At 43.1% G+C, this 23,870-nt stretch overlaps 1 protein-coding gene across 1 annotated transcript in view; it reads right to left on the reverse strand.

Moving 5' to 3' along the window:
- Nucleotides 1-23,870, reverse strand: part of SVOPL (SVOP like) — a 67,129-nt gene that overhangs the window by 14,161 nt on the left and 29,098 nt on the right. Inside the window, exons 9-13 of the mRNA XM_059171966.1 lie at nucleotides 21,710-21,783; nucleotides 18,081-18,298; nucleotides 17,311-17,422; nucleotides 16,482-16,563; nucleotides 8,427-8,501 (exon numbers count right to left, since the gene is read on the reverse strand). Coding sequence (XP_059027949.1) covers nucleotides 8,427-8,501; nucleotides 16,482-16,563; nucleotides 17,311-17,422; nucleotides 18,081-18,298; nucleotides 21,710-21,783 — 561 coding nt within the window. The remainder of the gene's footprint in view (nucleotides 1-8,426; nucleotides 8,502-16,481; nucleotides 16,564-17,310; nucleotides 17,423-18,080; nucleotides 18,299-21,709; nucleotides 21,784-23,870) is intronic.

Here is a 23,870-nt window from a genome sequence, read left to right on the forward strand (position 1 = left end):
AATGGTTTTTTTTTTTTAAAGATTTTATTTGTTTATTTGACAGAGAGAAATCACAAGTAGATGGAGAGGCAGGCAGAGAGAGGGGGGGGAAGCAGGCTCCCTGCTGAGCAGAGAGCCCGATGCGGGACTCGATCCCAGGATCCTGAGATCATGACCTGAGCCAAAGGCAGCGGCTTAACCCACTGAGCCACCCAGGCGCCCCTAAGACCTACTTAAAAAAAAAAAAAATAGTAAAACTTTAGCTAGACTCACCAAGAAGAGAAAAGATCCAAATTAAATCAGAAGTGAAAGAGGAAATGTTACAAGTAAAATCTTTTAAAAAGGGGGGGGAGAGGGCACCTATGTGGCTTAGTTAAACATCTGCCTTTGGCTCAGGTCATGATCCCAGGATCCAACTATGGAGCGCACATCAGGCTCCCTGCTCAGTGGGGATCCTCCTTCTCCCTATCCCTCTGCCATTCCCCCTGCTTGTGCTCTCTCACTGTCAAATAAATAAATAAAATCTTAGGGGGAAAAAAAAGAGGAAAAGTTACAATTGATACCAAGAAACATGAAGGATCATAAGAGATTAGTATGAACAATTATATGCCAACAACTTGAACAACATAGAAGAAATGGATAAATTCCTAGAAACATACAATATATTAAGACTGAATCATGAAGAAATAGAAAATCTGAACAGAACAATTACTAGTAAGGAGATTGAGTCAGTAATCAAAAACTTCCCAACAAACCAAAGTCCAGCACCAGACAACTTCACTGGTGAATTCTACTCAACATTTAAATACCAATCCTTCTTAAATTCCTTCAAGACACAGGAGAAGAGGGAGCACTTCCAAACTCATTTTACAAGGCCAGCATTATCCTGATTCCAAAACCAGACAAGGATGTCCAAAGAAAACAATAGGCTAATACCTCTGATGGACATAGATGCAACAATCCTCCACAAAATATTAACAAACCAAAATCAGTAATACCATAAAAAGATCATTCTTTATAATCAAGTGAGATTTATTCTAGGGTTAAGAGATGGTTTAATATCCACAAATCAATGTGATATACTACACTAAACAAAATGAACAATAAAAATACTGATTATCTCAAAAGATGTAGAAAAGCATTTGACAAATTCAGCATCCATTTATGATAAATTCTCAACCAAGTGGGTATAGAGGAAACATACTGCAACATAATAAAGCCTGTATTTGACAAGCCTGCAACTTACATTATACTCAATGGGGAAAAGATAAAAAGCTTTTCCTCTCAGATCAGGAATAAGACGAGGACACCAACTTTCCCCACTTTTATTCAATACAGTATTAGAAATGCTAGGCAGAGGAATTAAGCAAGAAAAAGAAATAACAGGCATCAAAATATCAAAGCATGGTGCAAAACTGTCACTGTTTGCAGAAACATAATATGACATACAGAAAATGCTAAAGATGCCACCCAAAAATATTAGAATAATGAATTCAGTGAAGCTGTAGGATGCAAATATTTAAAAATATGTTGTGTTTCTATACACTACCAACAAATTTTTAAAATATTATTTATTTGTTTGAGAGAGAGTGAGAGAGCTTGAGTGGGGTGGGGTCATTGGAGGAAGCTTAAAACCAGGACCCTGAGACCATGACCTGAGCTCAAGACAGAGGCCAAACCAGCTGAACCACGCAGGTGCCCCAAGAAGAATTAATATTTTTAAATGTCCATACTACCCAAAGTAATCTAGAGATTCAGTGCAATCCTTAAAAAAAAAACTCAAATGGAACTTTCTTCACAGAAATAGTACAAACAATCCTAAAACTAATATTAGAACCACAGAAGACCCCAAAGAGCCAGGGAAATCTTGAAAAGGCATCATCACATTTGCTGGTTTCAAAGTAGATTGCAAAGCTATAGAAATCGAGACAGTTTTGGTATTGGCATAAGAACAGAAACAGATCAATAAAACAGAATAAAGAGCCCAGAAATAAACCCCTGTATATTTAGTCAATTAATTTACAGCAAAGGAGCCAAGAATATTCAATGAAGAAAGAAGAGTCTCTTCAGTAAGTGGTGTTGGGGAAATTGGACAGCGATGCACAAAAGAATGAAACTGGACTACTATCTTAACTCATTCATAAAAATCAACTCAAAATTGGTAGAAGACGACAAGATTAAGACCCCATAAAACTCCTAGAAGAAACCAGAGGCAGATTTGATTTCTTTGGATGTGATACCAAGAGGAAAGGAAATGAAAGCAAAAATACACAAGTGGGACTACAAACTAAAAAGCTTCTGCACAGTAAAGGAAAACCATCAACAAAATGAAAACACAACCAACAGAATGGGAGAAAATATTTTCAAATCATGTATGTCATAAGGGGTTAAGAAAATATATAAGCAATTCATACAACTCAGTAACAAAAACCTGGAAGAACCTCATTGAAAAATGGGCAGAGGATCTGAACAGGTATTTTCCAAAGAAGATGTTCAGTTGGCCAATAGGTGCATGAAAAGGTGTTCGACATCACTCGTCATCAGAGAACTACAAACCAAACTCTCAATGAGCTTGTCAGGATGGCTATTACCAAAAAGATAAAGGGCACTTGGGTGGCTCAAGCCTTTGCCTTGGGTCCTGGTCCTGGGGTCCTGGGATCGAGCCCCATGTGGCTCCCTGCTCAGTGGGGAGTCTGTTTCTCCCTCTCCCCCCTCCTCATGCTCACTCTCTGTCTCAAATAAATAAATAAAAGTAATGAATGGTTGGCAAAGATACAGAGAAAACAGAACACTTGCTTACTGTGGGTGGGAATATAAATGGGATAGCCACAATAGACACCAGTACGGAGGTTCCTCAAAACATGAAAAACAGAACTATGCTATGACCCAGTAATTCCACTTCTGGTTATTTATCTAAAACAACTGAAAACACAAATTTGAAGAAAAATATGTACTTCCATGCACACTGAAGGGTTATTTACAACGGCCAAGACCTGGAAACAACATGAGTCCATTGATGGATAAATGGATAGAAAGAATATGATATACATATACAGTGCAATATTATTCAGTTAAAGAAAAGAAGAAATCCTAGCCCTTAACACCAGCATCGAAAGACCCTGAAGGCATTATGGTAAGTGAAATAAGCCAGAAAGAAAGAGAGAAATACCATATGATGTCATCTGTGTGTGGACTCTGAAAAAAACAAAAACCCCAAGCTCACAGAAATGGAGAACAGATTGGTGGCTGCCGGAAGCAGGGGGGTTCTGGTGTGGGGGGGGGGGGGGAGTACGATTTGCAAAACAGGTAAAGGGCATCAAAAGACACAAATTTCCAGTTACAAAATAATTCGTGGGGATATAATGTACAGCATGGTGAATATAAGAATACTGTTTTGTATATTCAAAAGTAGCTGAGAGAATAAATCTTAATTCTCATCACAAGAAAATCTGTGATGGGTGTTAACCACACTTACTGTGATCATTTCATAATATATACATACAATTATAATGTTATACACCTGAAACTAGGAAGTTACATGTCAATTATATCTAAATTTTATTTTATTTTATTTTAAAGATTTTATTTGACAGAAAGAGATCACAAGTAGGCAGAGAGGCAGGCAGAGAGAGAGGAGTGTGTGGGGGTGGGGAGCAGGCCCCCTGCTGAGCAGAGAGCCCAATGTGGGACTTGATCCCAGGACCCTGAGATCATGACCTGAGCCAAAGGCAGAGGCTTAACCCACTGAGTCACCCAAGGGCCCAGTCATATCTAAATTTTAAAAAGTATATGAATTGTGATCATATTTGGGTAAAATGTATATACATGTTCATTCATACATACATATAGTTAGAGATCATGAAAGAACTTCATTAAAATATTTGTATTTGTGGGGGCACCTGGGTGTATTTGTGGGGCACCTGGATGGCTCAGTTGGTTAAGTGTCCAACTCTTGATTTCAGCTCAGGTGACGATCTCAGGGTCATGGGGTTGAGCCCACTATCAGGTTCAGCACTCAGTGGGGTGTCTGCTTCTCTGTCTCTTTCTGTCCCTCTCCCCAGCATGTGTTGTACTGTGTACTCCCCAACATGTGTAAATAAATCCTTTAAAAAATAAAAAAATAAATATTTGTATTTGTTATCTCAGATAAAATATTTTAGGTAATGACATTTTAACTCAAATTTGTAACTTTTGTGTTTTTAGCAGAGAAGAAAAATCACATGGAAATCAAATTACTGAAAATACAATAAACACAAGGCTAGTTATGACCCTATGTCAAAAAAAAAAAAAAAAAAACTGACAAACACCCTCTCCTAGACCAAACTCTAGCTAGACGGCTCTAAGCCTCTTCTCACCCAGCCCCAACCTTGGTCTATAAAAGACCCAAACCGACACTAGACTGGTTTCCAGCAGCTGAAGGCCACAGCCCCAAGATGACCCTCCGTTCCACTTCACGTGCCTGCAGGAGAAACTCAAGCCCGCCCCTTTGTGCCAGTCAGCACCTGGAGGTACAACATTTGTACAGGCTTCACATGGGCCAAACCCCTTGTTTCCACTTTTTGCAATTTTTCACTTCTCTTGGTCCACCACCCCACCCCGACATTCTCCCTGTAAAATGCCAGCCACCCCGGCACAAACCAAAGTTGATTTCCGTTCACCCTGGGGTCTTCCCTATTGCAATAGTTACTACTGACCAAAATACGTCTTCGCCCCTTTAACTAGTGTCCAGCTTGGTTTATCTTTCACGATACACACGTAGTTACTCGGTAAGTATACTGCTTATTAGCCGGGCGCCTGGGTGGCTCAGTCAGTTAAGCATCTGCCTTCAGCTCAGGTCATGATCCCGGCGTCCTGGTGTCCAGCCCCGTGTCTGACTCCCTGCTCAGCAGGGAGCCTGCTTCTCTGCCCCCCTCCCCCATGCTAACTCAAATGAAAACTTTTTGGAAGTACTGCATATTAGAAATTACTTAGGAAAAAATGAAATGTGTATTTTTTCATCCCCATTAACTTGCGAAGTGCGGTCTACAATCTCATGCATTGATTCACTGGGATTCCACGTAGCCAGTCAGGGATTTGACAGGACAACAAAGTCACTACTTAGCTGGGGCAATGGAGTTCAAGCTTTTTGAGAGCCCTGAAAGATAAACATTTGGCTTTCATTTTTATTTATGGTAGATTTTTCTTTTTTTCTGGGCAGAAATTTAAATTTTTTATGTAGTTTCTTCCTTGACCTAAGAGAAACATCTTCCAGAATTCTAAAATCTCTTTTCACAGGAGTAGGACATGGCAACCTGAGATTAAAATCTTACCATAAACTTGTTCTACCCTGGCCCTACCCAGCCCCACAGTTCACTAAACAGCAAGCAGAGCGCTCTTTTCAAAATGCAGAACTGATCCTGCATCCTGCTTAAAACCCTTAAATTATTTCTCACTATTCTCAGGACGAACTCCCAAGTCCTCACGATGCCTCTAAGGCACTTTCTCTCCCAGCATGTGTCTCCATTCTGCGTATCACACCAAGTTTCTATTCCTGGAACACACCCATCTCTGGCTTCTTCAGCTTCTTCTGTGCCAGCAGGTATCCTACTGGAAATGTTTTTTCTCTGTCAGTTGTCAACTTCTCGTATTTCAGGTTTCAGCTCCAATGTCACCTTCCCAGAGAGGTTTTGCCTAAAAAGGCCTGTCAGCACTTTGACTCACTATCATATTACCTCCCAAGCCCTTCTAGAAGGTGGAATTATCTTAATAGTTAGCATATTGATAAACTCCCAACTTGAATGCCAGTCTCTTGAGAGAGAGAATCTTGTGGTGCGCCGCCAAACGCTTCAACAGCCTTTCCCCAAAAAAGTCCCACTGCTACCAGGTGCCAATGTCCAGGGTCCAAATACTACCACTCTGGGTAATTTCATGATCTGATGGGACATCAACCAGATCGCAGAACTGCTTGAAAATTTAGAAGTTCATTTTCACAAGCCAGTGCAGGCCAGTTCCCACTCACCCCTGGAACCTCGTCTGGCTTCTTTACAGACACCAAAAAATGGAACTAGAACAATCCAGCCACAGAGTAAGTGGGCAACAAATGGTGACTGAAGGTTGAATTGGAATAAAAGAATTCTCAATTCTACACCATCAGATACTGTAGCTTGGTGGAGTCGTGTGTGTGTGTGTGTGTGTGTGTGTGTGTGTGTGTGTGTTTTCTAACTGCCAAACTGTATGTAGATTTGCAGGCAAGTACTTTGAAGTCAACTTGTTAAATGGGTCATTATAAGAAGTTCCTAAATAAAGGGCAAAAAGAGGAGGAGGAAGGGGAAGAGGGTTGAGAAGGGAAGGAGGAAGAGGAAGAATTAAGTGAAAGCAAAGCTTCTCTCCCAGTTGTTATTCCGCCTGTGGATGGCCTGGCCTGAAGGCCGTCCACAGGCCGGTCTCAGCAGGTTTGCTCTGAGTACTTGTTAGAACAACCCTGGTGGTGCCTTACTCAGCCTCAGTCTCTGGGTGGAATCCAGCAGTCTTCTCCTTATCAAGTCACACCTCGTAATTCTGATATGGCACCCAAGTTTGAGAAGCTTGTCCAAGGGAAGGCGCACGCACGGTCGGATTATCAGCTCCTGAGAGTGACTATCAGCTCCCGAGAGTGACGCCAAGGGCTTCCTCTCTGCCTGGAGCAGCTCACCCCACCCCAAACCCAAGCAGATATCCTAGGAGCCAACAGATCTGGGATTCTGACCTCCCATCCAAACCCGTTAAGAAAGCAAAACATCCCAATTGCACCATGTTCAAAATACTGGATTTTTAAAACCTGTATTTTTGTTATTGAGAGATATTTCTTTGAAACATTTAGCATTTGGCCTTATTAGTGATCATTGCTATTAGGTAACATCTATTCAGTGTTTACTATGTGTCCAAAGTTGGGCTAAGTGTTTTCCATGTATTAATACTCAGAACAAACCTATGTGGTGGGTACTGTTTTGATCTTTATCTTACAGACGAAGGGGACATTGAGAGAGGAGCGATTTAACTGTAAAAGGTTACGACCTTCCTGGAGGTCGCAAGGAGGCTAAAGCAAGTCAGAGCCTATGGCCCCAGAAGACCTAGACACAGTTGGTGATCTTTCCCGATCCACAAAGCCACAAAAAGCTGTGTGGCCTCTAGGGAAAATACCCACGAATACCCAAAAGACAGGTTTCAAGTGGCTGAAAAACAGAGAGATGCAATTTCTACTCAAAGTTCAGAAAATAAGCTAGACCAGAGCTGTATCATCCAGAAACAGGATTCATATCTTACTTCTGTCTATTATCACTGTTTTTTGTTTTTGTTTTTTTTACTGAAAATGGTGAAAGCAGTACAAAAAAACTTTGAAAATCACTAGACAAGAGCTACCCTCATTTTTCCTTAAGGTGAGGGGAGAAAACATTCCCCAAATAGTTAAAAACAAATGAATAATAGCCTGGGGGGGGGGGGAAATGTATTAAATTATAGGAAATGCTTGTGACTGTCTGTTCGGCCCACAAAACCCCTTTCCTTTGAAAACTGCATTTCCCCAGCTGCATTTGCAGATCACCCTGAGCTCCGGCCACAGCTGATTGAGCTCGAGTATGACCATCTGACCAGACCTGGCTAGTGACTGTCCCTTTTCTGGGAGGAAGAAAGAGTACACCATGTCTTCTGGTGGCTGGATCTAAGGATCCACGTTTCGTATTCCGGGGATGGCCAAGTACACAGGCAAACATAGCACACTGGCCTTCAGGGAGAGGTTCGTAAATCTGGAATTCTCAGAAAGGTGAAGGAATGACCACGGACCCAGACAAACATGAGGAAGAAAGGGCCTGGGTCCCTCCCCTGCCTGGACCAGAACCTCCCACGGCAGCCAGCTCAGGTGGATTTCCAGAGAAGGACCAGTGCAGGCAGAGATCAGCCCTTCGAGGAAACACAACCACCCTGGTCACCCTATCTGCCTCTGTTTCCCTCCAGAAACAAGGGTCCATCCATGAGTCCAGGCCACCTCTGGATTTTATCCTAGCACCTGGTTTCCCCTAGCACTAGACGTCCCCTCCCCGCCTTTCCATGCTGTGCTTCTCGATTGTACCCCTGGACAGGGTCGTGCTCAAACCCACTCATATTCAATTGCTCAAGCTTCTCATGTCCTCCGTTTCTTTTCCATCTTCCTGCAACAACGTGCAACAAAATCCAAATCGTGCACGCAATGAAATACATGCTACTGACCAACTACAAGGCTGGAAACATTTACTTAGCCTCTTTCCCTACCCCAATTCACCCAACAATGGGAAAACAACCCTCAAGAAGACTCATGACGTCAACAGAAATTCCCTGCTTAAACCTTTCACTTGAAAGAGCCCGGTGTCCCGCTTTCCCCTCTCCTTTAGACGGATAACCCCCCCCCCCCCCCCCCCCCGCTACAGAGACTCCTGGGCTGTACCTGGGATTGGTACAGCCACCATTGCTCCAATCCGACACAGGGAGCCACTGGTCCCCATCCCCAAAGCGCGCATCATGGTGGGGTAGACCTGGAGGGGGAGCATAGGAAGCATCGGTTAGCTTGGGCTCCTGCTTTTCCGAGTCCCCTGCCCTTCCTCCCCCAGCCAGGCTTCCGTATATAGCAAATACCAGCTGTTCCCGACAGGTGTGTAGGCTATGAAAATATAGGACATTCGTGTTCTCAGGTACCACAACATTGAATTTTTAAGTATCAGAAAAATAAACACTTAGAAATGAGCCTTTAAATGACCAAATTCCAAAATGTGTTTTTTTTTTTAATTTTTTCTTTTTAAAGATTTTATTTATTTACTTGACAGAGATCACAGTAGGCAGAGAGGCAGGCAGAGAGAGAGGGCGGGGGAAGCAAGCTCCCTGCAGAGCAGAGAGCCCGATGCAGGGCTCCATCCCTTAACCCTGGGACCATGACCTTAGCCCAAAGCAGAGGCTTTAACCCACTGAGCCACCCAGGCACCCCTGCAAAGTGTGTTTAATTGAATATTCCAAGTATAATTTCAAACAGTTAAGCTCTGGAATCAAACAGAAGACTTCCACTTTAGAGCTATAAATGTATAAAGTAGTCCTACTGAAAGTAAAGGAAGTTCTCCCCCAGGGGCACTTGGGTGGCTCAGTTGGTTAAACATCTGCCTTCTGCTCAGGTCGTGATCCCAGGGTCCTGGAATCGAGTCCCGTATTGGGCTCTTGCTCAGTGGGAAGTCTGCTTCTCCCTCTGCCTGCTGCTCCTTCTGTTTGTGCTCTAACAAATAAAATCTTTAAATAAATAAGCAAACAAACATAAATAAATTGGAATTTTATGGCATAATCTACCTTTTAAAAAAGATTTTATTCAAGAGAGAGAGACAGCATGAGCTGGGGGCCGGTGGACAGAGAGGGAGAAGCAGGCTCCCTGCTAAACAGGGAGATGGACATGGGAGCTGGGATCCCAGGATCCTGAGATCATGACCTGAGCCAAAGGCAGACGCTTAACTCAATGAGCCACCCAGGTGCCCCCATAATCTACTTTCTCAGTACAACTTTCTCACATTTATTATAAGACTTCTTTGGTCTGAACTTCCTTAATTCTAAATTCTTCTAGGAACTGGCAGAAGTTTAAGAAGTAAGCAAATAGTACTTAACAATTTATAGGGAGAACGCTTTATGAAAGTATGGTTTTTCAAAACTCGAGAATTCTCTTAAAGCTCTACAATACCCATAATTTTTAATCCATTCACTAAAGCAAAGCACATTGCCTCTTTACTTGGTCACGTTTTATTAAGCACCATTTGTCCAGTGTAAAGTCAAGAAGCTGTCTGGCCTCAGCAGGCATTGTTGTATTTTTATAAGAAGGTCTGGGAGTGGAGTGCCTTTTTCGGGAGTTTTTTTTTTTTTTTTCTTTTTCTGGAAAATGAGACTGCTGGCTATAACTGAGAACAATGGATTCAGACACAGTGGTGATATCAGAGCAAAGAAAGTAAGTCCTCTGAGTGGAGTAATAGAAGACAATCATCTTTAGGTACATGCCTTTGATTTTTTTAGACAATTAGTATCAAAAAATTTACTTAGAAATGACCTTTTAAATGAATTTATTCCAAAATATGGTAAGTTGGATATTTCAAACGTAACTTCAGAAGCATACTGGATTACACAGATCAACTATGTCAATTCCTATTTTTTATCACTATGGGGAGAAAAGAGTATTTTTCTCTGTGACTTTAATGATTTGCACAGACCCTATCTGTAAGCTGAACAGATTTCTGTTTCCGGAGATGAAAACAAATGCAGCCTCCCCCACTGCGCTCTGCTGGGATTGCCCCCCTTGGGCAAGTGTGCCTCTGGCCCAGTGCAGTGGGACCCTTCTGGAGAAGACCAGTGGAAACCGCCACCCACAACACATCTCCTGACCAGGGAACTCTTGTGGGGCTTCAGTTCTAGTGGAAATAGCCTCAGGTCTCATCTGACAGGCAGATCGGAGCACACCCAGTTAAAACCCACCACATCCTGGTCAAGGACCAAACACTGCCCACTGCAGGTATGGAGCCTCTACAGGCAACTGGCCTGAGGGACAGAGTAGTCAGAACACAGCAGCAGAGTGCACGCAGCACACACCAGAGACACTCCCTGAAGCTCCAAGCCCTGGACACCATAGAACCACTTCCTCATAAAGCCATTACTCTCAGGAGTAGGAAACCCAACAGGCTCATCTAACACAGAAGACAGAGATTGCTAAGATGGAGGAATTCCTCCCAAATGAAACAAGTTAAGCGCAGGGCCACAAATCTAAGTGGAACAGAGATAAGTGACATGCCTGATGGAGAATTTGAAGCAACAATTTGTAAGGATACTCGCTGGGCTTTAGAAAAGAATGGAAGACTCCAGGGAGCCCCTTACCACAGGGATGAAAGAGTTGAAGAATCAGTCAGAAATGAAAAATGCTGTAACTGATAATAGAAACAGACTGAATGCACTGAGGGCTGGAGAAGCAGAGGAATGAGTAAGTGACACAGAAGATGAAAGAGAAAACAATGAAGCTGAACAAAAGAGAAAAAGAAGGGGTGCCTGGGTGGCTCAGTCAGTTAAGCGGCTGCCTTCAGCTCAGGTCATGATCGCAGGGTCCTGGGATCGAGCCCCACGTTGGGCTCCCTGCTCAGCGAGGGAGCCTGTTTCTCCCTCTCCCTCTGCCTGCTGCTCTGCCTGCTTGTGGTCTCTCTCCATCTCTCTAATAAATAAATAAATCTCCAAAAAAAAAAAAAAAAAAAAGAGAGAGAGAAAGAAGAATTATGGATGAGAACAGACTTAGGAAACTCAGTGACTCCATCAAATGTAGTAACATCAGTATCCTATGAATCCCAGAAGAGGAAGAGAAAGAAGGGGGGCGGTGTGTGTGTGAAAATTGACTTCAGGAATTAATCACTGAAAGCTTCCCAAATCTGAGGGAGGAAATAGGCATCCGGATCCAGGAGGCACAGAGAACTCCCATCAAAATCAAGAGCAGGCCAACACTAAGTCATACTGTAGCTAAATTTGCAAATACAGTGATCAAGGAAAAATCCTAAAAGCAGCAACACAAAAGAAGTCCCTAACTTACAAAGGAAGACCCATAAATCTAGCTGCAGATTGCTCAACAGAAACTTGGCAGGCCAGAAGAGAGTGGCATGATATATTCAAAGTGCTGAGTGGGAAAAATCTGCAGCCAAGAATATTCTCCATTCAGCACGACTGTCATTCAGAATAGAAGGAGAGAGAAAGCACTTCCCAAACAAACAAAAACTGAAGAAGCTCATGACCACTAAGCCAGTCCTGCAAGAAATACTGAAAGGGACTCTGAGTGGAGAGACCAAAAGCAACAAAGAAAGGAACAGAGAAAAACTGCAGATGCAACCATAAAACAATAAAATGGCACTAAACATGTATCAAAAATTATCCTGAGTGTAAATGGATTAACTGTTCCAGTCAAGAGACACAGGGTGTCAGAATGGATACGAAAACAAGAGCCCACAAGAGACATATGTTAGACCTAAAGACACCTGCAGATTGAAAGTGAGGGATGGAGAATCATTTATCATGCAAATGAGTGTCACAAGAAAGTCAGACTAGCAATAAGTCAGACAAACTAGATTTTAAACCAAAGACTGTAATGAGAGATGAAGGGCATTCTGTCATAATAAAGAGGTCTAACCAACAAGAAGATCTAACAATTGTAAATATTTATGCCCCCAAAGTGGGAACACCCAAATATATAAAACAATTACAAACCAAGGAACTCACTGATGATAATGTGGCAACAGCAGGGGATGTTAACACCCCACTTACATCAAAGGACACATCATTTAAGAAGAAAATCAACAAGGAAACAATGGCTTTGAATGACACACTGGACCCGATGGACTTAACAGATACATTCAGAACATTCCATCCTAAAGCAGAATACACACTTTTTTTCAAGTGCACAAAGAATCTTCTCCAGAATAGATCACATTCTACGTCACAGTCAGGCCTCAACAAGTACAAAAAGACTGAGACCATACCATGCATATTTTCTGGTCCCAACTCTATGAAACTTGAAGTCAACCACAGAAAAAATTTGGAAATACCATGAATATGTGGAGGTTAAACAACATGCTAGTAAACAATGAATGGGTCAAACAGGAAATCAAAGAAGAAGTTTAAAAATACATGGAAACAAATGAAAATGAAAACACAATGGCCAAAACCTTTGGGATGCAGCAAAAGTGATCCTAAGAGGGAAGTACATAGCAGTACAGGCCCACCTCAAGCAGTAAGAAAATCTCAAATAAACAACCTAACCTTATACCTAAAGGAGCTAGAAAAAGAAAAATGAGGCAAGCCGAAGGAAGGAAAAAATAAAGATAAGAGCAGAAATAAATGATAAACTAGAAAAAAATAGAACAGATCAATGAAACCAGCAGCTGGTTCTTTGAAAAACAAAGTTGATATAACCCCAGAGCCAGACTTATCAGAAAGAAAAGACCCAAATAAATAAAATCACAAATGAGAGAGAAGTAACAACCAGCATCACAGAAGTATGAACAACGACAAGAGAATATCATGAAAAACTCTATGTCAACAAATTGGACAACCTAGAAGAAATGGATCAATTCCTAGAAACATAAAAACTACGAAAACCAAACAGGAAGAAACAGAAAACTTGAACAGGCCAATAGTCAGCAAAGAAATTGAATAAGTAATTGACTATCACCCAACAAGGCAAAGTCCAGGGCCAGATGGCTTCACGGGTGAATTCTACCAACACTTAAAAAAGAGTTAAGGGGTGTGCCTAGGTGGCTCAGTGGGTTAAAGCCTCTGCCTTCAGCTCAGGTCGTGATCCCAGGGTCCTGGGATCCAGCCCCGAATTGCATTGGGCTCTCTGCTCAGCAGGGAGCCTGCTTCCCTCTCTCTCTGCCTGCCTCTCTGTCTACTTGTGATCTCTCTCTGTCAAGTAAATAAATAAAGTATTTTAAAAATAAATAAATAGATAGATAATAAAGAGTTAATACCCATTCTTCTCAAACTATTCCAAAAAAAGCAATAGAAGGAAAACTTCCAAATTCATTCCATAAGGCCAGCATTATCCTGATAACAAAAGCAGATAAAGACTCCACTAAATAACAATACCACAGGCCAATATCCCTGCTGAACATGGGTGCAAAAATTCTCAATAATGTACTAGCAAATGGAATCCAACAGTACATTAAAAGAACCATCCACCACTATCAAGTAGGATTTATTCCTGGGCTGCAAGGGTGGTTCAGCATTTGCCCATCAGTCAGAAGGATACACACATCACATTAATAGAATAATAAGAACCACATGATCTTTCAACATCTATTCATGATAAAAACCCTCAAAGCAGGGTTAGCGGGAACATACCTCAACATAATAAAGGCCATATATGAAAAACCCATGGCTAGTATCATTCTCAGTGAAGACAATGGATAGTGTTTCCTCTATAATCAGGAAAAAGACAGGAATATCCACTCTCAACACTATTATTTAACACAGTACTGGAAGGCCTAGCCTCAGCAATCAGACAACAAAAAGAAATAAAAGCCATCCAAATGGGCAAGGAAGAAGTCAAACTTTCACTATTTGTAGATGACACAATAGTCTTTATAAAAAACCCAAAATACTCCAACTAAAAATTGCTGGAACGGATACACAATTTCAGTAAAGTGGTAGGATTAAAAAAAAAATCTGTTGCATTTCTATACACCAATAATGAAGAAGCAGAAAGAGAAATCAAGAAATTGACCCCATTTCGGGGCGCCTGGGTGGCTCAGTGGGTTAAGCCGCTGCCTTCGGCTCAGGTCATGATCTCAGAGTCCTGGGATCGAGTCCCGCATCGGGCTCTCTGCTCAGCAGGGAGCCTGCTTCCCTCTCTCTCTCTGCCTGCCTCTCCATCTACTTGAGATTTCTCTCTGTCAAATAAATAAATAAAATCTTTAAAAAAAAAAAAAAAGAAAAAAAAAAAAAAGAAATTGACCCCATTTCTAATTGTGCCAAAAAGCATTAGATACCTAGTAATAAACCTAACCAAAGAGATGAAAGACCTGTACTCAAAACTATAAAACGCTGGTCAACAAAATTGAAGATGACACGGAGAAATGGAAAAATATTCCATGCTCATGGAGTGGAAGAACGAATATTGTTAAAATGCCTATATTACCCAAATCAATCTACACCTTTAATGCAATCCTTATCAAAATACCACTGGTATTTTTCACAGAGCTAGATGAAATAATCCTAAAATTTGTGTGGAACCACAAAAGATCTTAAGTAGCCAAAGCAATCTTGAAAAAGAAAAGCAAAGCTGGAGGCATCACAATTCTGGACTTCAAGCTATATTACAAAGCTGTAGTGTTCGAGATAGTATGGTCCTGGCACACACACAAAAAAAAACAACAAACACATAGATCAAAGGAACAGAATAGAGAGCCCAGAAATGAACCCACAACTATGATCAATTAATCCTTAATGAAGCAGGAGGGAATATACAATGGAATAAAAGATCATCTCTTCCACAAATGGTGTTGGGAAAACTGGACCGTGACATGAAGAAAAACAAAAATGGGACCGCTTTCTTACACCATACACAAAAATAAATTCACAATGGTGCAAGCCTTAAATGTGAGACAGAAAACAATTAAGATACTAGAGGACACAGGCAGTCACTTCTGATATCAGCTTCTTACTAAATAGGTCTCCTGAAGCCAAGGAAACAAAAGCAAAAATAAACTATTGGGACTACATCAAAATGCAAAGCTTCTGCACAGCAAAGGAAGCAATCAATCAAATTAAAAGACAGTCTTCAGAATGGGAGAAGAGGGGGGCCCGGGGGGCTCAGTGGGTTAAAGCCTCTGCCTTTGGCTAAGGTCATGGTCCCAGGGTCCTGGGATTGATCCCCGCATCGGGCTCTCTGCTCGGCAGGGAGCCTGCTTCCCTCTCTCTCTCTCTCTGCTTGCCTCTCTGCCTACCTGTGATCTCCGTCTGTCAAATAAATAAATAAAATATTTTTTTAAAAAAGTAACATTAAAGAATGGGAGAAGATACTTGCTAATGACATACCTAATAAAGAGTTAGTATCCAAAAGATATGAAGAATTTATGAAACTCAACTCCCAAACCAAAATAATCCAGCTAAAAAATGGGCAGAAGAATAGACATTTTTCCAAAGACATACAGTTGGCCAACAGATACATGAAAAGATGCTCAAGAACATTCATGAGTGAAATGCAAATCGTGGGGCGCCTGGGTGGCTCAGTGGGTTGGGCCGCTGCCTTCGGCTCAGGTCATGATCTCGGGGTCCTGGGATCGAGTCCCGCGTCGGGCTCTCTGCTCAGCGGGGAGCCTGCTTCTCTCTCTCTCTGCCTGCCTCTCCATCTACTTGTGATTTCTCTCTGTCAAATAAATAAATAAAATCTTTAAAAAAAAAAAAAAAAAAAAAAAAAAAAAAAAAAAAAAAAAAAAGAAATGCAAATCGTAACCACAATGAGATCCCCACCGCACACCTGTCAAAATGTCTAAAACTAACAACACAGGAAACAACAGGTGTTGGGGAGGATGTGGGGAAAGAAGAACCCTCCTACACTGTTGGTGGGAAGGCACACTGATACAGCCATTCTGAAAAGCAGCATGTAGGTTCCTCAAAAAGTTAAAAAGAGAGCTACCCTACGACCCAGCAATTGCTCTACTAGATATTAACCCAAAGATACAAAAATACTAATTTGAAGGGGCACCTGCATCCCAATGTTTATAGCTGCCATGTCCACAATAGCCAAACGATGGAAAGAGCCCAAATATCCAGCACCTGATGAATAAAGAAGATGTGGTCTGGATCTACAATGGAATATTATTCAGCTGTCAAGAAGATTGCATTCAAGAAGAATGCAATCTTGCCATTTGCAATGAGGGGATGGAGCTAGAAAGAAAATTACGCTTGGTGAAATCGAAGTAGCTCGCCTTGCATGTCTTGGGAGTAACCAACCCACAACTGACCTCAGCAGTGTAAATGTAGATGGTGTTGAAGTTGGCTGCCACCAAAGCCCTCAGCATGAAGAGGAAGCCAATCAGGCCAGCACTAGGGAACAAGATGCCAGAAAAGTTAGAAAAGGCAGCATGGAGGGCTTTCCATGGCCTTGACAGGTGCTCACATCACACAGCTTAGCATTACAGATACTAATACACGCCCACAGATAACCATGTCCTGGAGAGGTGCTGCTCCTCTCCTGGCCTGACTGTGGGGTCCTAAAGTAAATGCTGGACCCCAACCTTCAACCCAACTCCCCATCTGTCCTTCCCACCCCCCCCAACACGTGTGCCGTTCCAGCCTGGGGCCCCAGATGAGCACCCCTTCTGCTACTACCCTTTTTGGGAAATGATGTGGTTTGCAGAATGATAGAGATTACAACTGAGGACATTCTAGGATTGCAAATGGAGAGTGAAACAAATTTTTTACCCTACAGGTAGGTTACCTGTTTCCCTGAGCTGTCATAACAATGGTCCAGATAATTTGGAAAACAACTAGAGTCCTGGGGTTCCACGAAGGTTGGCATAAAGATCCTAATATCTCGGTGGGTGGAATGACTGCGCCTACGCTCCCACCTGTTTCCTGGGAGCGCAGAGGCGGGGCTGGGTCCGTAGAAGAGAGAAGGGGGAGTGGTGGGTACCAGAGAAGACCATTCCAGTCAAACCAGGAGCGCATTCACTACTCCCCAGGTCAAAGGGGTTTGCCCTGATGCCCACTGAACGCTATGGGTCAGGAAACCACAACTTAAAACCACCGCACAAACCTAGATTATTTTCAAGCAATCAGAGAGAAAAATACCTTGATGTGCAAATATTGAGGAGAAGGAAGAATAAGGCGGTGCATCCCATGGTGATAGAAAGGCTCAGCCGTCTTCCCAGGAAATTAATGCCCAGGATATTGAGAGGATTCACTAAAAAACAAACGACAGTGACAATTTCTGAAACCTCGAAAGCAAGTGGCATTTACCAAGGATTCCCCGTTGTCATTTCAGAAAGAGGCAACTTCATCCAGACCTCATGTGTGTTCCAGCCCAAATCCAGTCCCATGGCCATCCACCTCCTGACTTCTTCGCCAGGCTTTTCCTCGTGGGTCCGAGGACGAGCACTGGTGTGTGCAGAAAGGGTACTTTCTGCCCAAGAAGCTTCTCAGAACATGTAGGTCTATCGTTAATTGCAAACCTTCTAGATCTGTATTTTAAATGATTTATACTGTTTGCCATTAAATTCATGGCACCACTGATTTTTAAGTACTATTATTTTATGTCCACTAAAATGCAAACAGTGCTGCAAATCGAAATTTCAGGAGCCACGGTAAGACACATCTCAATTTCAGAGACTTCCAAAGTGGTGGTGGGGGGAGGGGGGGGGATGCAGCTTAGAACTGATAGGATACAGTAATTCAAAGCTCTAGTCCTGCACACTTCTCCCCACACCAGTCTACACTGGGGACACGTGAGCAGGGTGTGGGGACTTGCCCAGCTCTGCCCAGGCAGGAGCCACGTCTAGGACAGGGCCCCCCCCCCACACCCCAAACAGACAGGGACCCAAAACACTGAGGTCGACATTTACAAGCAATTTCGCCAGCGGTGCTGATAATCATGGTCCTGTAGTCGGAGGGGGCAAACATGTGGCAGTGGCAGGGGCTGTGGCTCTCCTCTGTGTCCGGCAGGGTTACGGCCACCTGGGACTGGGACTCGGACTTGGCCCCCGAGCCACACACCAGGTCCCGCTCCAGCAGCTCGGCGCTGGCCAGGATGACCCCGTAGTAGGCGAAAGAGATTCCCAGCCTGGAAGGGAGAGAAGCAGCTCATTCGAAAAGCCAGCCTGAAGGAGGGGCAGCGCCAGCAGAGGTGGGGAGAAGTGGGGGGAAGGGGAAGTGTGGTCGGGTGGGAGCCCCGGGTGCAAAGGGCTCCAAAGACTGGGCGCACCTATCCTGGGGAGCCGGAGGGAGGCATGCAGGGGAACCCTGGGTGGGAAAGGGCTTTGCAGGCGCAACCTGCGGCTGGACCCGGGAGGACCCCACAGGCAGTGAAGGAAATTTGAAGCATGGACTCACTCACTTTCTGTCTCCGCTCTAACAAATTAGCATCAACGTGGTTGCTTAAAACAACTCACATTTATTTTCTCCGTTCTGTAGGCCCGAAGTTGAGTGGGTCTCTTGATGCCTTGGTGGGGGTGGGGGGCGCAGCATCTGCCCTGACCCAGGCACAGCTCAGCTCCTTGGGGCTGGACAATGCACGTCAGTCTCCTTGCTACTGCTGACCTGTCGCTCTCCCCTTCTGCAGGCAGGCTGGCTGCCTCCCGCCCTCCCCACTTCTTTCCTTCCTTCCCCGGGTCCTTCTGCCCAGCAATCTCTCCGCCCGCCTCACCTCGTGCTTTCTCTTCTGCTCTGACTCCGTTTCCAGCTGGAGAAATCTCTCTACTTTGAAAGACTCAAATGACTGGATTGGGCCCACCTGCCTAGTCCGGCATAGGCTCCCGATTTTAAGGCGGGTAACCTTAATTACATCTGTGCCCTCCCTTCACACCGGCACCCAAATTAGCGTGTGATTAAATCAACTCCTGTTGGTAATCTGGGGGGGTGGGGGTGGAAGGGGGTAGTAATCTTTTTTTTTTTTTTTTTCAGATTTTATTTATCTGACAGACAGAGATCACAAGTAGGCAGAGAGAGAGAAAGGGAAGAAGGCTCCCCGCCAAGCCAAGAGCTCAATGCGGGGCTCAATCCCAGGACCCTGAGATCATGACCTGAGCCGAAGGCAGAGGCTTCAACCCACTGAGCCACCCAGGCGTCCCCCGTAGTAATCTTTAGAATTCTGCCTGACCCGAAGCTGTCTCTCTAGCCGGCCATGAGCAGCCCTGGGAGTTTTTCCCTTTATATCTACTTCTTGTCTTTTTTCTGTCTATTCTTTAGTAAATACTTGGGTTGAGATAAAATTATAATAACATACAGAAAATTTCATATGTCAAAGTCAAGGAAAGAAGTATCAGCCCCCCAGAAACGCCCCTGGAGCCCCTCTCCGGTTCCCAGAAGTGGTTTGGAAAGTCAGCTGTGCACCGCGTTTACAGGGACAGCCGGGGCGATCGCCAGTGCTGCGGGCATCAGCTGATACTAGTGAGATCTGCGGGCATCAGCTGATACTAGTGAGATGATTGTTTGGCTGTTAATTACAGGAGTGGAATCATCTAAGAAAATGTCCTCAGGCAGTTGAGACTCTCAAATCTGGGGATGAAGGGTCACAGAGCCTGGGCTTGCTTCCAAGTAGGCCCTCGAAAACAGAGCCGAGGCAACCAGGAGTGACTACCAGTGACTGTCAGTTATGGGGGACAGATCAGTCGGAGGTCACCATGGTATCCTCTACTTCAGTGTGTGTTTGAAAATTTTCATAAAAAGTATCAAAAAAAACACACAAACCAGTAGTTACAATACTTCCTTTCGTTATTAAAATAGCTTTAGTTTGGGGCACCTCGGTGGCTCAGTCAGTTAAGCATCTGCCTTCGGCTCAGGTCATGATCTCGGTCCTGGGATCCAGCCCAACATCAAGCTCTCTGCTCAGCAGGGGGCTGCTGCTCCCCCTCCCACTGCTGCTCCCCCTGCTGTGCTCTCTCTCAAATAAATAAATAAAATCTTAAAAAATACAGTAATTCTAGTTCAATTTCCAAATATTGAGAGTATTTTAAGATTTTTATTTATCTGACAGAGACAGAGAGATCACAAGTAGACAGAGAGGCAAGCAGAGAGAAGGGAAAGCAGGCTCCCGGCCAAGCCAAGAGCCCAATGCGGGGCTCAATCCCAGGACCCTGAGATCATGACCTGAGCAAAGGCAGAGGCTTAACCCATTGAGCCACCTAGGCGCCCCTAAATATTGAGAGTTTTTTAAAAATTAAAGTCTTAAAAGGAAACATACCAGCCTGTTAATAATGATTTTATCTGAGAAAGGCAGATAGACACTTTCCTGAATTTAAACCCTATAAATTAGTTTTGCCTGCTTTCTATCTTTATATAAATGGAATCACAGAATATATCTGTGTCTGGCTCCTCTGCTCGTTACGATGTTTGTAAGGTTCAGCCATATTGAATGTAGATAACTAGTTTTCTCTTTCCTGTTATTGTAAAATATTTCATTTTTTTTAAGTACTTCATTTTTATGAATGTAACACAGCACATCCATTATACTGTGAATGGACATGCGGCTGGTTTAGAGTTTGGGGTTTTTACAAATAAAATAATGCTAAGGACATTCATGCAAATGTATTTTGGTAAACATTTACACATTTCTGTTGGATATAAAGCTATGAATGGAATTACTGAGCCATACACTATGCATATTTTCAACTGTGATAAAAACCTCTGAACCATTTTCCAAAGTAGTTTTACTTTGAACTCCAGTCAGCTGTGCGCGAGAATTCCTGTTACTTAACATTATTCCCAACACTTGCTATAGTTAATCTAATTGGATAGTTAATTGGCATAATTAATTAAATTTTAACCATTCCAGTGGATTTGTAATGGGTCTCTATGGTTTTAATTTGCATTTCCCTGGTGATTTTAAGGTTGAGCATGTTTTCATACATTTTTTTGATACAATTTTGGTCAAGTGCCAGTTCAAGTCTCCTGCCTATTTTCCTACTGGTTTCGGTATCTTATATATATATAAGAATTATACATATAATTTTATATATGTTTATAGTTGTGTATATATATAAAATTTAATTGGACACGTATTTTAGAAATTTCTTCTCCCAGTTGGTAACCTTACCTTTCAGATTCTTCATGATCTCTCATGGCACAGAGTTCCTCATTTAATGCAGTAGGACTTTGTGTATCTTGTTTAGAAAATATTTGTGTACTCAAGGTCATGGCTACAGAGAAGTGGGACACAAAGAAAACCACAAGAGTCTATCCGATTGAATTCGATTATTGGTGACTTCAAAGGATCCCTTTCTGTCATGTGGCGAGAAAAAAGGCCAGACTACAAAAGGTTAGAAAGTGAGCTCATATGAAAAATAAAAATCTAGTTGTAGATTCTTCTTTAAAAAAAAAAAATGGTTTATTTATTGGTTAGTTGGTGGTGGTAGCAGAAAGATAAGACATTGCTGGAGTCAGCCTTGTGGTTTTACTCCCCACTGGCACTGAGTGGATTTACTTAAGTCAGCTCTGTGTTTATTGAAAAGTCATTTTAAAATAATTACATTCTTACCATATGACCCAGATCTGTAATGTGGTCCGTAAATATTTAGCATCCAAGAGGTCTGCAAATCTTCCTCTTTTTTCCTGGGATGGTGAAAAGGGACAGGCAGATTAGGTTTAGTGGCTCACAGACTGGCAGAGTCTTCTCTAGCATTTTAGAGAACAGAAAGTAAGAACAGTGTGGGAATGTAATGGGGCGCCCATGAGCGCACCTCGCCTAGCCCACAGATCACTGCTTCCACTCGTCCATCTCGGCTAGTCAGTCTTTGCATGCTTTTTATTTTCACTGGCAAGGTCCAGCCCATAGAAGTGAAGATTCTAACCCTTTCCCTCCTCCTCTTCTCACCAGTGCTGGTGAGCGGTGGGATGAAGCACAGAAAATAGTAGGATATAAGAAAAGCATAACCATAAACCGGTTGGGAGAGTCATTTAAACTTCACATTAAAATGAAAATCTAGCATTGAAAAAGAGCATGAGAATTGTGTATGAAAAAGAACGGCATACATTTGGAAAGAGGATAGAATGCCCAATTTCTTTTTGTGTTTTAGGGTCATGAGCAAAAGCTCTTATGCATAGTCAGTGCTATAACCAATATTTTGGAGAAAAATAAAAATGGGTTATACATGATTGAGCAGTGATGGATTTTTATTTAAAGTTAGGAACATAAAAAAATAAAGCTAAGAACAGTGTGTGTGTGTGTGTGTGTGTATGTGTGTGTGTAGGGGGTACTCAGTTGAAAACCAACTATTTTTTTCTCACAAATGGACTTGGAATTAAAGCCCCCCTTTAGATAGGCCAGGAGTGTGATCCTAGGTGTCCTGGATTTTGTGGTCACAAAAAGTTAAATTTGAAGAAACTTGCTCCAGTGACTTTTTTTTTTTTTTAAGTAATCTCTACACCCATGGTGAGGCTTAAATTTACAACCCCTAACTCTACCAACTGAGCCAGCCACATGCCTTGCTAATCCAATGACTTTTAGGCTCAGTTCGTAGAGGTCACTGTGGGCAGAGCTGACTGTCCCCTTTCATCTGCTTTCCATATTGGGGCTCTGGTTAGACATCACTAGAACACCTCTGAAGTTGTCCTAGCCTCCCATTCTCCAATACAGACTATATGACCCAGAGAGGGTAAGTGACTTGCCCAGGGTCACAGAGCTGTTTGGAAGCAGAGCCAGCCTGGTGTCGGGTCTCCTAAACACTAGTCCTGAGTCTTGCCCATCTATGTCCCTGACTCACCCCCTAGAGTTTGGATTCCCCTCTCCAAGTGTACCTGGAGATTCAGAATACTGAGTCTGCAGTGAATCACAATGAGTCATAAATTATATTCAAAGAAATTATGTGGTCATGAACCTTTGTCTACAATCCAAACTGGTGGACTCATTCACTCATTTATGGTGCGGCCCTTTCTTAGCTGGTCCCCAGACCTACTCATCACTGCATGTGTGCAGTGAAGGTACAGAGGCTGCTCTGGGCATCCAGTCTTGTCCAGCCTCCTCGGCATGACGTTCTCATGGCACTGACATGACCAAACCCACTGCACATTCCTTCCTCTCTGGTCTTGACTCACACCACTCTGCTTCCTTCCTCCCCTGAAGCTGCCTCTCCTCTGTGTTCAATTTATGCCTCAATTATCCCCTCAGAGAGGCTCTGCTGCCCTAGTGCTCATCTCTCTGCTCTGATCCCATGTGCTGCTGCTGGTACCACTCACCCGGTTCTCACATCTGGCTGCTGTGTTAGTGACTCATTAACTGTGTTAGTGACTGTGTTAGTGACTGATTCTTTGCTGTATGAGCCTCATCTCACTAACAGGCTGTAAGAAACTTGAAGGCAGGGTCTATGGCTTGTAGCTCTGTATCCACAGGGCCCCCGCACGAGAGACAATCATAAAGGAGAAGGCCATCAGATGGGCATGTGGACGGAAGCTGTAAGTGGCAGGCAAGGGAGGAAAGCAGGAAGAAGATGAAGGGGGAGAGAGGAGAAGGATGTTGGGGGGTGGTGGGGAACGTGAAGATGGAGACTAGGCGGGGGTGGAGGAGGGAAGGTTCTTGTTACCAGAATTGAGTCTCCCCGATTTAGGAAAGTAACAATACTTCATCATATATTTTGAAGTTGTTAAGAGAGTCTCTCTTAAATGTTCTCACCACAAAAAAAGGAAAGAAATGGTAATTGTGT

This window comes from Mustela lutreola, chromosome 4 (genome assembly GCF_030435805.1).
Source record: "Mustela lutreola isolate mMusLut2 chromosome 4, mMusLut2.pri, whole genome shotgun sequence".
NCBI lineage: Eukaryota > Metazoa > Chordata > Mammalia > Carnivora > Mustelidae > Mustela > Mustela lutreola.